Genomic DNA, 14,080 nt, shown 5'->3' on the forward strand with positions numbered 1-14,080 from the left:
TCTTTGAATATATATATTTTTAAAGCGAACATTTTTAACTAAAATCTTTGCTTCTGGGGGGTCCCTGGAACAAAATATTTTGAGATGGGGTTCGGTGGCCAAATACATATAATTTTGGGGGTCCTTGACATGAAATAGTTTGAGCACCACTGATATAGAAACATAAGTTTTTCAGAAACCTGTTGGGATTTAGGAGATATGTAGAATGGGCTTCAGGTCTTAATGGGTTAAATGATCAATCAATCACTTGAAGTAAAAGGGTGGACAGAACGGGAACATGTTGTATGTGTGTATACAACATTGTTGTATGTATGTGTGTGTAAGAGAGAGATAGTGAGTGCACATGATGGCCTACCCGAGTCCTGATCCTCTTTATGTGTCGTAACCTGGCAAGCCACTTGGAGGCATACGCATCAGAGGGGTTGGCTCTGTACTGGTGGACTAAAGAAGCCATCTGAAGGGAGGGAGGGAGAGAGAGAGAGAGTGGCAGTATGAGTGTACAACCGAGTGTGCCTCTGTGTGTATATAAATGATTAAGTTTGAGGGATGGCCTCCTACATTTGCATAATCACAAAAGGAACCTTCACTCTCACAAAATGTTTCAAAGCTTTCATACATGAACAGCAATCACAATAACAAATGCGGTTCCACTTACATTTGCATGCAGGGCCATCTGTCTGACCAGCAGGGGCAGGTTGCGGTCTGAAACAATTTTTGCCACAGAGGTGTCTACTAACCCCTCCAAATCTGAGAAAGAGAGAGCGCGAGACAAGAAATGAAAAAGCCAGAACTAAGCAATACAACAAGCCTCCCAGCATGTGCACTTATGACCCTCCAAATGATCCAGAATGCGCTCCGTCTTCAACCAGGCAACATTTTTCACGTCTCCTCCCTTCTCCACTCCATACATTGGCTCCCAGTTACTGCCCGCACAGAGTACAAAACACTGATGTTTCAAAGCTTGATCCAACCCTACAACTCCTCCCGCTCACTTAGATCAGCTGACACAAGGAAGCCTGAACCTTCCCTAAAACATCCGGGACAACACTCCACACGTCCCAGACTCTTGTCCCTTCTTGCTCCCAAACTGTGGAATGAACTCCCCATTGCAGTTAAAAGAACTGCAGATTCACTCCCAATTGTATCTGACGACTCACCTCTTCAGACTCCACCTTGGCCCGTAGCACTTGACCTCGCAGTTTTATGAAAAAGTTAAAATGTAATTTAGAAGCATGTTATTTAGACTGATGCTAGGTTTATTTGTTTACCTGCCATCCTATAGTTTGTTATTACACGACTTATTACACGGCTACTTAATTAATACATTGACCCAAAAGTAACAACAAAACAAAGTATTTCCTTGCTTACGACAATTAAAGTATTCCATAAGTGTTGTGCTGGGTGGACACGGTCGCCTTGGAAAACAAGGAAGTGTAGTGGATAAAATAGAAACATTGTTGGTTACTGCATTGACTATTTCTCGCTTCAAATGTTTTCAAAAACATTCTTGAGAGCAACGTTTAGTTGTAAATGACATGGTGTGTTTATATGGCTATCATGTTGGATACAGCATAAAATCAAGCAGCGCAGGTTGATATGAGCAGGTGCTCTGAGCCTTTGATTAGACAGCAGTCTGTTATTTAGCTCATCGTCATTATCCAGAAATAACACACCGCTGAATTCAGCGATAGATACACACGGAGATAGACGGGAACGCCCAGGAACGCCCCACTCGGTTTTAGCTTGGGGGAAAACAGAACGATCTGCCTCATAGAGTTACATCATGCACGATCGTTTGGATCACTTTCAGAGCTATTTTATGGCCGATAGAAACATTGTCAGCCAAGAAAAATCCATCAGAAGGACAGCTGGAACACAATCGTCCACTCACCCTCAGAAAAGTTGACTTAATAAGATATATGTGACTAAAAAGACTAAACATTGCCAATCTATGAGCTCACAGCGCGTCGGAACGCGACGCATTGTAACTGTGAGCTAGATTGGCAATGTTTGGTTTATGTTCCCCCCAGAATACGTAAACTGGGGTTCATGTGGTTTATCAGATTATCTTGATATCTTGTTGCATGAGTCAAGTTTCAGCACAAGCACCACTGAGATCGGAGATCTGTTTCCCTCTTTCAAGCTCCGTCTGAATACCAATAGTAAAAAATAGTAAAAACTATGCAACTAGTGCGGTTGTGTGGTCCAAGACATCCACCACTTGAGTTTCTACTTTCTATATGCTGCTGGTCAAAATATTCTCCTCTTGATCCACCATTATAGTTCCAGTTTTGAGCCACGATTGCACCATTTTAACTCTGCTGTTTATTAGTATCTTGCCACCGTTAAAGCTTGCTGTGATCCGTTGTGATCGTGGACGCATTGCTGACACAAAGCCAACATAAACACGGCACTGACAAGCCCTATACAGGAAAGCAAAACTTGTTCAAATCCTATTTTCATGATATCATGGTAAAGTTATAAGTAATTCATAGAAGTATTTTGATAGCAGCCTATTGTATGTTTTCATATTATTTTATATCTCAATCCACTTTTTTCTTTTTTGGGGAGATTCCTCTGCGTACCACCGGTGGTACGTGTACCACAGGTTGAGAACCACTGCTTTAGAGTTTTTCAAGAGGGCCATGATCCAGAAAAGTTTGAGAGCCACTGCATTAGATCACTCACCTTTGCGGCACTGGAGGGTGACTAGGTTACATTCATAGTCCAGAGGTTTGATGATGACTTCCACAAAGTTAAACTGACCCTGGTGGAAGACAGATTGAAAATGTCAGGAGAGAGTAGGAGCACACAGTTTGCCTGCATTGTGCATGTGTGCCTGTGTACCTTTATGGTGCCTAGTTTGTACTCTTCTCCCGAGTCGTTGTACACCACCATGACGAAATCGTTGCCAATGTGTCGTTTCTTGTTACAGCAGCCTTTGTCACTCTCTCTGTTTGGCATCAGAGTCGCAATGTGGAAAATAGCTGCAGACAAACACTTATAAATTACTATAAGGATATATACGTATATACACTGTACATATATAATAATATACATATACATACAAAATGCTGTCATGCAGCATTTTGAGAACCACTGTTTTATGTGGTTAAAGGAGAATTTTGGACTAAGGTTTTCTTACCTTTTCTATGATGTTATGATATCTTAGGATGAATGGTACAGTAGAAACATTTCATAACTCCATCCCAGGTCCGCCACAGCTTAAAACGTGCGCGGATAGGCCTTGCATTAGATCTCATATTTTAATAGCTTTTTTTGTTTTGAGATCTGACATTCATAGTGACAGAACACTGTAAAAAAAAAAAAGAAAAAAAAACATTAGTCTCGCTAGACGAGATTGAAATCTCGAGATTTCAATTTTGTCTAGCGAGACTTTTTTTTTTTTTGGTTGCATAATGTTCTGTCACCATGAAAAAAAAGCAAGAAAAAAAAAAGCTATTAAAATATGAGATCTAATGCAAGGCCTATCCACGCACGTTTTAAGCTGTGGCAGACCCGGGATGGAGTTATGAATTTTTTCTACTGTACCATTCATCCTAAGATATCATAACATCATAGAAAAGGTAAGAAAACCTTTAAAAGTTCTCCTTTAAAAGCAACCATTAGCAAGGAGTCCAGGAATCAGACAATAGTAGTGTAACCCTCGAATTATCACGTACGATAGAAGACCCAGTCTAGACAGACACAAAGAGTGAGAGTGAGAACGATAGAAGACCTAGTCTAGGCAGACACAAAGAGCGAGAGTGAGAGTGGAGCCTGCAGAGCATTCTGACCTTGCATGATGTCGTCATGCCAGCAGTAGGTGAATTCTCCATCGTCGCCGTACTGGTCCAGCCCACCAAGGAAGATCTGGTCAGGGTCACAGTCCTTCAGGTGGATCAGTTTGCCCAGGCCCGTCAGGAAGGCAGCGTAGCGGTTCGATCCATACTCGTTGGACAGGATGGACACCTCATTATTCACCTGGGGGGGGTAAAGACGGGGGATGACTGAACAAGGCCACTGGTTTATAATTGAACCAGCATGTGACTGCTGATGAGTTTGTGTGTCCACAGTGTGTGTACTGAGTCAGGCAATATGTCTCCTCTTGATTTCTCTCTGCCGCAATGAAAGATGTCGACACTTGTTTACCATGTAAAAACAGCTTTTGTATTTTGTGTATTTGTTCTTTAATTATTTCCTGTGTATCGTCTATGTCCTATTGTGTAGGGGGGGGATTATTTATTTTGTGTTTTAGCGTTTATATGTGTATCTGTAAATGATTATTTTAATTGAGATATTTCATGTTACTTTTCTATCCTAGTATGTACCGTTTGTTTATTATTGCAAAAATCTAATTAAGAGATACAAAAAATATTATTGCAAAAATCTAATTAACAGAAATTAATTTTTAAAAGGTGTCTAGGTGTGTTTTGTGTTCTCACCTGACCAGCGCCTACAAACACCACTCCAATCTTATGAGTGTCATAAGGAGGCATCTGGTCCAATACCTTCACAGCACGGTCGATCACCTACCACAGATCACACACAGATTAACGGTAATGTACACACACTCTTTAGTATGTTCTATACATACTGTACACAAACACGGACAGATATTTACGAAGGAAAACAGACCTGAGTTTTGGGTAGCAGGAGGGGTTTGTTGGCTTCGTTGCCAAAGAAAGGCGAGTGGTAGAGCTGCAGGAAGACAAAACTACAGGAAGAGATAAACGTAAACATAATATCTACAGTACACTTCGTTGCTGTCTGGCAGAAACCGTTTTTTGTCCAAAAGCGTCACTTTTCAGGAAATGGAAAAAAGAACCTGTGTTCCAATGGTCCAATGTAGTGATTATGTAATCGCCAGCTCTTATTGGAGCTTTACATGGTTAATATTTATAAAACCCACAGACTCACTTAACCACTTTCACTTTTAAAAATAGCTAAAATAAAAGATCTACAAGATGCGATGTGAGCTTGTAGATCAGCTATTTAGCTACTTTTGAGTAGAAGTGGGGCATTCATTTATTATAAAACAAAAAAGATAAGGTATCTGCCCGACAGTGAAGACATACAAATACAGTTCTATCTTAAGACATCATCATGGCATGCAGTACCTGGGACTGAGCCCAGAGGTCTTCTCCGCGTTGCTTGGTCCAGGCCGACTGTGGTACGACTCTCTTTCTGTCCTCCTCTCCCTCCTGGAGGAAGGGGTCGTCACAGAGATGGTGTGACCTCGTGGACGGTGGCCTCCGCTAGGGGAGATGGGTCCAGGCTTGGCGGCCGGCGCTGGGAACTCCAGTCTCATCCTTGCTCCTCCACTCTGTGACACCACGACTCCTGGGGTTTCACCCCCCTGACTCTGACCCCCATGCCCAGTCCCCTCTCCTCCACCTCCTTCCACTTTCTCTTTCTCCGGCTGGGACTGATGGGATTGGGGCTTGCCGTCTGAAGGTGCCCTGGGTCGTGGTGCCTCTCCTACCCCAGTCCCTGACTCAATGGCAGCCTTAGAAAAGGCCTCGGGCAAGGTCTGGAGTTCCGGGGAGGAGCTGGATTTGTTGAGTCCCTGCCCCTGGGACTGGGTCTGTGTCTGAGTTTGGAAGGGGAGCTCGGTCCCCTGGCTGCCCGGGGTAGTGGGCCCTGGAGTGGGCTGATCAATGGGAATAGCTCCCTCGCTCACCTCCTCTAGTGTGGACTTATCATCGTCCTGACTGGAGGTGGAAGAAGACTAGAGAAGAGAAAGAAAATTAATTGATTTAAGCCTTTTTACTGACCTGCTTGTACTGAAACCATTTCATTTAGAATACCCGCTGTTGTAAAATAAATTGCCGTGCCCTTTCAAACTAATAATGGGTTAATAATCCTGATCTGCTGGAATTGATGATAAGTGTGACCGCTGTGCCCTATCACCGGCTAACCACACTCATATGTTTTGGTCTTGCCCCAAACTGGTACACTTCTGGACCAAAGTCTTTGAAATTTTGTCTGCTGTTCTCTCGATCCGTCTGGAACCTTCACCCTTGGTAGCAATTTTTGGAGTACCACCAGACTTATACTTTAGACTTCTAACCACAAAGAAATCAAATGTATTGGCGTTCACCACACTGTTAGCAATGCGCAGGATTTTGTTGGGTTGGAAATCCCCAAACCCCCCCCCCCCCCGTGGCTACGTGATGAGCTTTCTGAAACTAGAAAAGATTAAGTTCACAACCAGAGGGTCTACAGACAAATTCTACAAAATCTGGCAACCATTCATTACTTATTTTGAGAGTCTAACAGTGCTTCCAACAGGCTAAATTCTTTTTTTTTCTTTTTCTCTTTTGTTCTCTATTTACTTTAATTCTTTGACCAAATAGGAATCTAGACCTCTATATGTCTGTGGTGAGTTAAGTGACTGATAGACAGTGATTTATGATAGCATTCTGGGTTGCTTACAAGGGCGTGTGGCACGTTGGCATCTGGTTGACTCATCTTGTGTGTCTATTTATTTATTTATTTTTTTGTCTGTCTTTCGTAAAAAACATTTTTTTCCTCTTTTTCTTTCCTGCTTTTATTGTGAACTTTTCTTTTTAAATTAAACCTATTATTTATTTTCTGTTACATTTCATTGTCTATATCGAATTTAAATCATGTTTTGTTGTTTGTGTCAGGTACATTTCTTTGTTCCACTGCATTTGATACAGATTTTTTTTGTCTTTATTTTTTGAAAAGGAAAATGTGACAGCAATAACAATATGGGGGGTGGGATGGGAAAAGGGAGAAAATGAAAAATACAAAATGTCTAACTGATGTCATGTAAAAACTGTGAAACTAATAAAAGTATTTGTTAAAAAAAAAAAAAAATTATCCTGATCTGAATAGCATGCCAACATTATCACATCAGCCATCCAACTCACCCGACTGAGAGTTTTGGTGAACTTGTCGGCTGACATAAAGATGGGCTCAGAGGGCATGGCCTCAAACTCCTCACTTTCCGGCCAATCAGATGGAGTGTGCGCTGTGGTGACCCCTGACCTCTCCTCCAGCACCACCACAGAGTCTGGAGAGCAGGATACAGCAGCAACCATGTAGGTATAAGTACATACTGTACATACACTGATATGACATTTAACACAAACATACGGACATACTTATATACATACATGCACACACACACATACGCCCTTGAGTCAATACTTCATCGCACAATTGTAAAAAGAAAAAACACAAATCAAGCACCTACTCATGCATGAATATAAAAAACACATAAAAAACAATCAGCTTTCATCAATGATTTTGATATCCTGACACATGTAAACATACACATGCATGCACACACACTGATCCTTTGTGCGAAGACAGACAAAAACAAACATTATCTAACAGAGACAGCTACCATCCGTTTGATTTTCATCAAACACGCATGCATGTGTTTTGGTTGGACGGTCGGTTATGCGGGTACTGCAACAGCAGCCCAGACCGCTCCCTTGTTCTCATGCTCTCTTTACATCTCTTGATGCTCACAAATGGCTCGCTCTCACTCCCCACACTGGAGAAAGACAAAACTACAGTGCAGATGAGCTGACGCCAAGACCATCAGGCTTCACTGGAACTGCAGCTCTGATATGCTCTCCCTCCCCACTCTTAGGTTACCGATACGGTGTGAAAGTTGATGCACTGGACTTGGGGTCATGAGGTCTGGGCTTTTTCTGTTGACGACGACATGAAGTCATACCGGCTGAAATCAACCAGGAAGTATGTTCACCAACACAGCAGTTAGAACAAGACGGTTAGAAAGGAAAGAAAATCAACTCGTGAGTCATGAATCACAGTGAGCCATCCTTGGGCTGGCATGAGATTGGTTCAACTTGGCGGCAGTCGCCTCGTTCAGTGCTATGATTGGCTTGTGTGGAACTGACAGAGCATTATCTCCCATTGCGGCGGAAGACCCTCCCTCCCGTGTTAATATGACATTGATGGGGAAAAGCAGAAATGCAGTAGTACATGTTCTTCCACTTGCACAACTGCGCAAACATAAAAGTATATGTCCTTTGCACACCTGGGCATCATCAGGGATTTGTGTTAAGGAGAAGGTAACCTACAACCATACATTTTATTGTGAAAACGTTCCTGACATAACTCCTCTACACATTTTCTCAGTAAAATATTTTTCTTCTGCACACAATCTTTAAGCATAAAATGGAAACTTGTTTGGGTGCTATGGTGGCACAGGAGTAAAGTTCCTGCCCACCACTGTGCAGACTAGGGGTTCAAATCCTCGGCGGTGCAACTGACTTGGCGTCCCCCCAAAAAACACAATTGGCCATGTTCGTAGGAAGCCTGGTGGGGAGGGCGACCTTTGTCCCTGCACTAGCGACTCCTACAGGTTGATCTGTTCAGTGGGGAGCTGACCTGGAAAGGATAGCCTGTTCCTCTATATACGTTATATCCTCCTGGTGAAACTCCTCACTGTCAGGTGAAAAGTGGACTGACAGCGTCACGTGTATCAGAGGAGACACGTGCTTGCCTACACCCTCCCTAAGACCAACCAGTGGGGGTCGGCAGCGACGAGGGACTAAAGCACAAGTAGCCTTGTTCCCAGCCTTACTGTAGCTCAACTCATGAGGAGAAAAGCCTGGAAAAGAACTACAGCTAAAAGTGTCTAAGGGCGGGACTTCCGTTGCATGTACTTCCCCCAGGCAGAAGTAGGGTGACCACCCGTCCCGAAATTCGCGGGACAGTCCCGCACAAGCAGAGCAATGTCCCGAAAATCAAAGATATGAAAAAATATATATATATATTTTGTTTTAATAATAAATCGGTAAAATCAGGCAAAAATAAGAATTAAATAACATAACCCTAACCTAACTCTAATCTTAACCCTAAAACCGAAATAAAGAAACCAAAAACTGTAAAAAAACGAACCCAATCCGCCCAGAACCGCGCAAAAAAATTGCGCGCGCACGGGAGGTCCTCATGCGCGCGCAGCCCGCGATGTCCCGCTGAACGGGTACGTCTGTCCCTCAATGGGTCTGTTTGAAGGTGGTCACCCTAGGCAGAAGCTGTCTTTTTCGACAATACGGTTTTCATGCCCTGTATACAGATCTGCACAGCATCAACACACAGTAACTTATTTTAGGTCTTTAGAGTAGTACTTCCTGTACTTCAGCTTAGACACTTTCAGTAGCAGTTCTTCTCCAGCCTACAGTACATGGGGACTTGGGAATGTCCAGAATGAATACATTTTTAAGAAAAAAAGAAAAAAGGCTATTGTCATGGTCCCAATCAGAACGTGAATAGCTTCCAGTGTGCGCGCTTTTGCATTGTACAAGTGACAACATGTAAACTACTCCAGGAGTTGAGGGGCAGGGGAGGACATTGGAGTGGGGGGTCACACATGTGGTAGACGGTACCTGCCCAGGAAATGCTCCTGTGCAGCCTGCCGGGGGCTGGGGGGCCTGGGGTGGCGGAGCCCAGGCCCAGAGACGAGAGAGAGCCTCCCACTGTGGGCAGAGGCAGCCAATATGACAGGTCGGCCCACACCCGCCACACAGCCATTCACAAACCAGCGTGGTGGTGAGGATGAAAAATTATATAAAATAAAAACAAGAACAATCCAGTCAGAAGTAAAAAATCAAATCAAATAAGAAAAGGAAAAAGAGATGAAAGGGAATTACAATAAGAAGAGAGGGAAAAAAGCAGAGTTGAAAAGAAGAAGTGGACAAGAACAAACATGAGATGGATGAAGACAACAATGAACAAGAATAAACCAAAAAGCACACAAATATAGAGCACCAATGAAAAGCTTCCACAGAAAAAAAAAAACACAGACGCACATTTGAACTTATGAAATGAGACCAAAGCAGCGATTGATTGTCCATGATCACTGATCTGAGCCAGGCTACCTGAAAGAACCATAGCTCCAATATACCATGGCATTCACGGGGACTTTGGCCGAGCTGGTAGGTGAACCTGCGCTGCAGCTGGCTCCGACCAGAAATCATGAACAAGGACAGCCAATGAGGCGAACAAGGAAGGTTATGCATGCATATCTCTCTGTGTGTGCCTGCGCATTCACACACAACATTAGACGGCCCCAGTCCAGCATTTCCAGTCGTTTTTGTATTCATCCCAGCTCCGTTGTATTTATCATGGCGGAGCAGAACCAATACCAGTCAGTCACCTCTCCCATGCTACACTAATTCATACCTCACCTGAATGAATTGTAATTACAAGCAACAGCAGCAAACACAGGCAACAGTGGTGAAAACAAAAAACACCACCTTTGCGTTCTCGCTCTGTCTCCCCCCAAGCCCCCCGCCACCCCCCCCCCCCCCCCACCCACCACCACTAACTCTACTCACCAGTGTTGGAGCGTTGAATGAGGTTTGGTTTCCCTCCCCCAGTGGTGTGTACCTGCACCGGGGGTTCGGGGATAGAGGCCTGAGTCTGGACTGGAGGTGGGGCGGCAGTGCTGGCCGGGGCACTGGCCGTCTGGCCGGGGGGCTCCTTAACACCCTCCATAGCCATCAGGACACTGGACAGCTCCTGCAGCGGCATGTTGCCCAGCTCAGAGGAGAAGGGACTAGGTGGGTTCTCCAGACACATCAGCCAGCTAGTGTTACCTGTCCACACACACACAAACACATGTAAACAACCACCATTAAGGGAATTCACATACAAGGAATTTGACATGATGCAATTCTTTCTATGCATTGTATATATATATATAACATTCGGAGTGACGGTTCTTCCTTGGCCTACTGGGAGTGTGTGTGCAAAGTTTCATGATGATCGGTCAAGCGGTGCCGGAGAGTAGCTGTTCACAGACAAACACTCACACACAGGGACACACAGCAGGACAGGGACAAAAACATAATCTCCGCATCCTGGCCGTTCTGCCTGGCAGAGGTAAGAAAGAGAAACTTGGAGAAACAGAAAGAGACACTGATCATAGCTACTTGGCATAACACTAAATTATACTTAGTACAATACGGATTACAAGCACTTTGATTGTGTGTGTGTGTACAATAGGGATTACATGCATTTTGATTGTGTGTGTGTCTGCGTGTGTGTGTGTGTGTGTGTGTGTGTCTGTGTCTGTGTCTGCGTGTGCGTGTGCGTGTGTGTGTGTGTGTGTGTGTGTGTGTGTGCGTGCAATGGAATGCGAAGGTGTGAATTCACACACCAGATGGTCTACGGATGAAGATCTCAGCCCAGCCCTGCGTGAGCATGGGGACGAACTCAGCCAGGCTGGGGTTGTCTTTGAGGGGCGGGGGAGCAGTGGGGGTCGGAGATGAGGAAGGTGGTCCCAGGCCGTCCAGAGTGGGTCCGGATGTGGGGGACAGTGGGGCACCTAACTCCCCTTCTGAGGGAGACACCAGCGGACTCAAACTCTGGGTAGGACCGGCACGCAGAGCATGGCCACCTAGAATGTAAGTGACATGGTTATACACTACTAATCATCAGTTCATAGTCCTTTAATCAGTGGTGGAAAAAGTACTCACATTTTTTACTTACGGTAAAAGTATCAATACGGCAAAGTAGAAACACTCTGTTACAAGTAAAGACCGGACATGGAGAAGAACTATTACCGGACATGGAGGAGGTATATTACCTGACATGGAGCGGACTCTTATGCGTGTGGCTCTGTTGAGCTGCTGGCTGGACTGGGATTCTAGTTTGGCCGGAGCTTCTTTGGTTAGACGAGTGTGTAGAGATGGATCTGACCTAAAGAGCCAGGGTAGGAGAGATGACATGATAATAATAAACTTTATTTGTATAGCACCTCTCATGACATGAAATGCAGCAAAATGCTTTACAGAGCAAGAAATAAGCACAAGTACTTTACAAAAGTACAAATAATTTAACAATAAAGCAAAAAAAGAAAAGCAAAAGCATAAAACATTAAAATAATAGAAAAAAAGGCAGCGAATCAGGCAAAACAGTGAGGACATGAATAACACAGAGATTTAAAAATCAACTAAAAGTAAGAGTGAAGAAATAGGTCTTGAGCTGTGCTTTAAAGCTATCAACAGAGGCTGCCTGTCTTAGGCGTAATGGGAGTTTATTCCACGCCCTCTGCCCATAGAAGCAGAATGCTGCTTCACTGTGTTTTTAATATGCCATTGTAGGCACTTCGACCAGGTCAGCACACGGTTTGGAACATATCTAGGCAGGCAGTCATAGAGGTAGGAAGGTGCCAGACTATTGAGAGCTTTATGAACAAGTAAAATTATTTAAAAATCAATCCTAAAAACAACCGGATATGTAGTGAAGCTAAAACTAGAGTAATATGTTCTCTCATCTTAGTTTTAGTTAAAACTCTGGCTGCCGCATTTTGAACAAGTTGTAATCTGTCAGTTGTTTTCTGTGGCAGGCCAGAAAAAAGGTGCATTGCAGTAATCAAGCCGAGAGAAAAGTAAAGCATGGATCAATGTTTTTGCATCGGATGAAAGAAGGCAATCTTGGTAACATGATTAATGTGTGCATTAAAATTAAATTCAGAATCAATAATAACCCCCAGGTTCTTTAGTGTAGTGTTACTTTCTACAGTCAGGTTACCAAGTCTACTTGTTATTGATTCTCTCTGCTCACTAGAACCAATTATGAGAACTTCTGTCTTATCCTCATTTAGCTTTAGAAAGTTCTCAGTCTTTCTATATGTATGTACTTATATATTTTCTTTCTTATATATATATTTTTTTATGCAAATATCTGGAAACCTGCTCCAAAAATCAGGAGTGAAACATTGGAATATCTACTGGCAAATTACCAAGGACTTTTATCAGCAAAGACAAACAAACTGAGATCTCTCAACAAAAGGACTGAAGTTACTTCAGCTTAGGATCCCTCTCCTCTGGACTGAATAGCACCACAACATAAGAGTGTTAAATATACCAGAAATGTACTCATTTAATGTAATGTGATGCCCAACATGACCTACCTGTTCTAAAAAACAAAAAAAGAATAAAAAGAAAGTTCTCAGTCATCCAGCATTTGATGCTGGACAGACCAGTCAACAACCGGTCTAGAGCACAGGGGTCGTCTGGAGCTACAGAAAGATATAGCTGGGTATCATTAGCATAGAAATGGACATAGACAACTTGGGAAAACAAACAATAGTCTACCGTCCCTATTGATTTGTTTAAGAGAGTGTGAGTGTGTGTGTGTGTGTGTGTGTGTGTGTGTGTGTGTGTGTGTGTGTGTGTGTGTGTGTGTGTGTGTGTGTGTGTGTGTGTGTGTGTGTGTGTGTGTGTGTGTTACATGGGGGGAAAGAAATCAATCAACCAGTTGGAGTCCAGTTGGAATTAATAAGTGAGGTGTGTGTGTGTGTGTGTGTGTGTGTGTGTGTGTGTGTGTGTGTGTGTGTGTGTGTGTGTGTGTGTGTGTGTGTGTGTGTGTGTGTGTGTGTGTGTGTGTACTTATTGATTATGCACATCTATTATTTTAATCCACTCGGGTGGTTTCTACCTGGTCATCTCCCCTCCGCCTCCCAGACGTTCAGCCATGTCCAGCCCCAGCAGGGCCTGGGTTCGAACCCCTCCGCTGGTGGTGATAGTCACCAGCTTGTTGCCCACCAGCCATGTCATACTGCGGCCCCCCGCCAGCAGAAACTCAGCAATTGGAGACCTGGGAGGACAGCCAAAGTTCAAAAGGTCATGATCGCTTTCTGAACCCCTGAAAGTTATTTTCTTCCCAAGCGTCAACAAGACCCTGCAGGCCATTTCTGGAGGGAGAGAGGGAAAGAGAGCTTTACCGGCTTGACTAAAGGGCCATTCACACCAAGCAATATAACTATAATGATAACTATACAAATATCGTTCTAACTCAAGTGGATGGTACAGTCCACACCACAACTGTAACAAACAAAATGGTGAACGAGCTATAGTTATCATTACAGTTATAGTGCTTGGTGTGAACAGCCCTTTAATTTGACTCAATCATTCTTTGTTTTCGATTGGGCAAAAGTAGTACCTGGTACTTTTTTGGTATCACCTCCGTTGAGGCTCCAAGAGAGACAAAGCAATACCATGTAATGTGAAGTGGAAACACTGCAGATCACCGATTGGTCAGAGAGTAGCATCACTGTGTTATG

The 14,080-nt window shown here is 43.6% G+C and overlaps 1 protein-coding gene across 4 annotated transcripts in view; it reads right to left on the reverse strand.

The window, feature by feature from the left end:
- tsc2 (TSC complex subunit 2) overlaps window positions 1-14,080 on the reverse strand; it is a 35,498-nt gene that overhangs the window by 642 nt on the left and 20,776 nt on the right. For all 4 annotated transcript variants that reach the window (XM_084084625.1, XM_084084623.1, XM_084084624.1 and 1 more), the window contains 13 exons: window positions 13,456-13,614; window positions 11,600-11,712; window positions 11,171-11,410; window positions 10,347-10,607; window positions 6,900-7,042; window positions 5,121-5,731; window positions 4,639-4,717; window positions 4,446-4,532; window positions 3,798-3,984; window positions 2,848-2,987; window positions 2,689-2,767; window positions 656-747; window positions 356-454 (listed from right to left, as the gene is read on the reverse strand). In XM_084084625.1, coding sequence (XP_083940751.1) covers window positions 356-454; window positions 656-747; window positions 2,689-2,767; window positions 2,848-2,987; window positions 3,798-3,984; window positions 4,446-4,532; window positions 4,639-4,717; window positions 5,121-5,731; window positions 6,900-7,042; window positions 10,347-10,607; window positions 11,171-11,410; window positions 11,600-11,712; window positions 13,456-13,614 — 2,290 coding nt within the window. The remainder of the gene's footprint in view (window positions 1-355; window positions 455-655; window positions 748-2,688; window positions 2,768-2,847; window positions 2,988-3,797; window positions 3,985-4,445; window positions 4,533-4,638; window positions 4,718-5,120; window positions 5,732-6,899; window positions 7,043-10,346; window positions 10,608-11,170; window positions 11,411-11,599; window positions 11,713-13,455; window positions 13,615-14,080) is intronic.

Source organism: Gymnoscopelus microlampas, assembly GCF_963454915.1.
Source record: "Gymnoscopelus microlampas genome assembly, chromosome: 2".
NCBI lineage: Eukaryota > Metazoa > Chordata > Actinopteri > Myctophiformes > Myctophidae > Gymnoscopelus > Gymnoscopelus microlampas.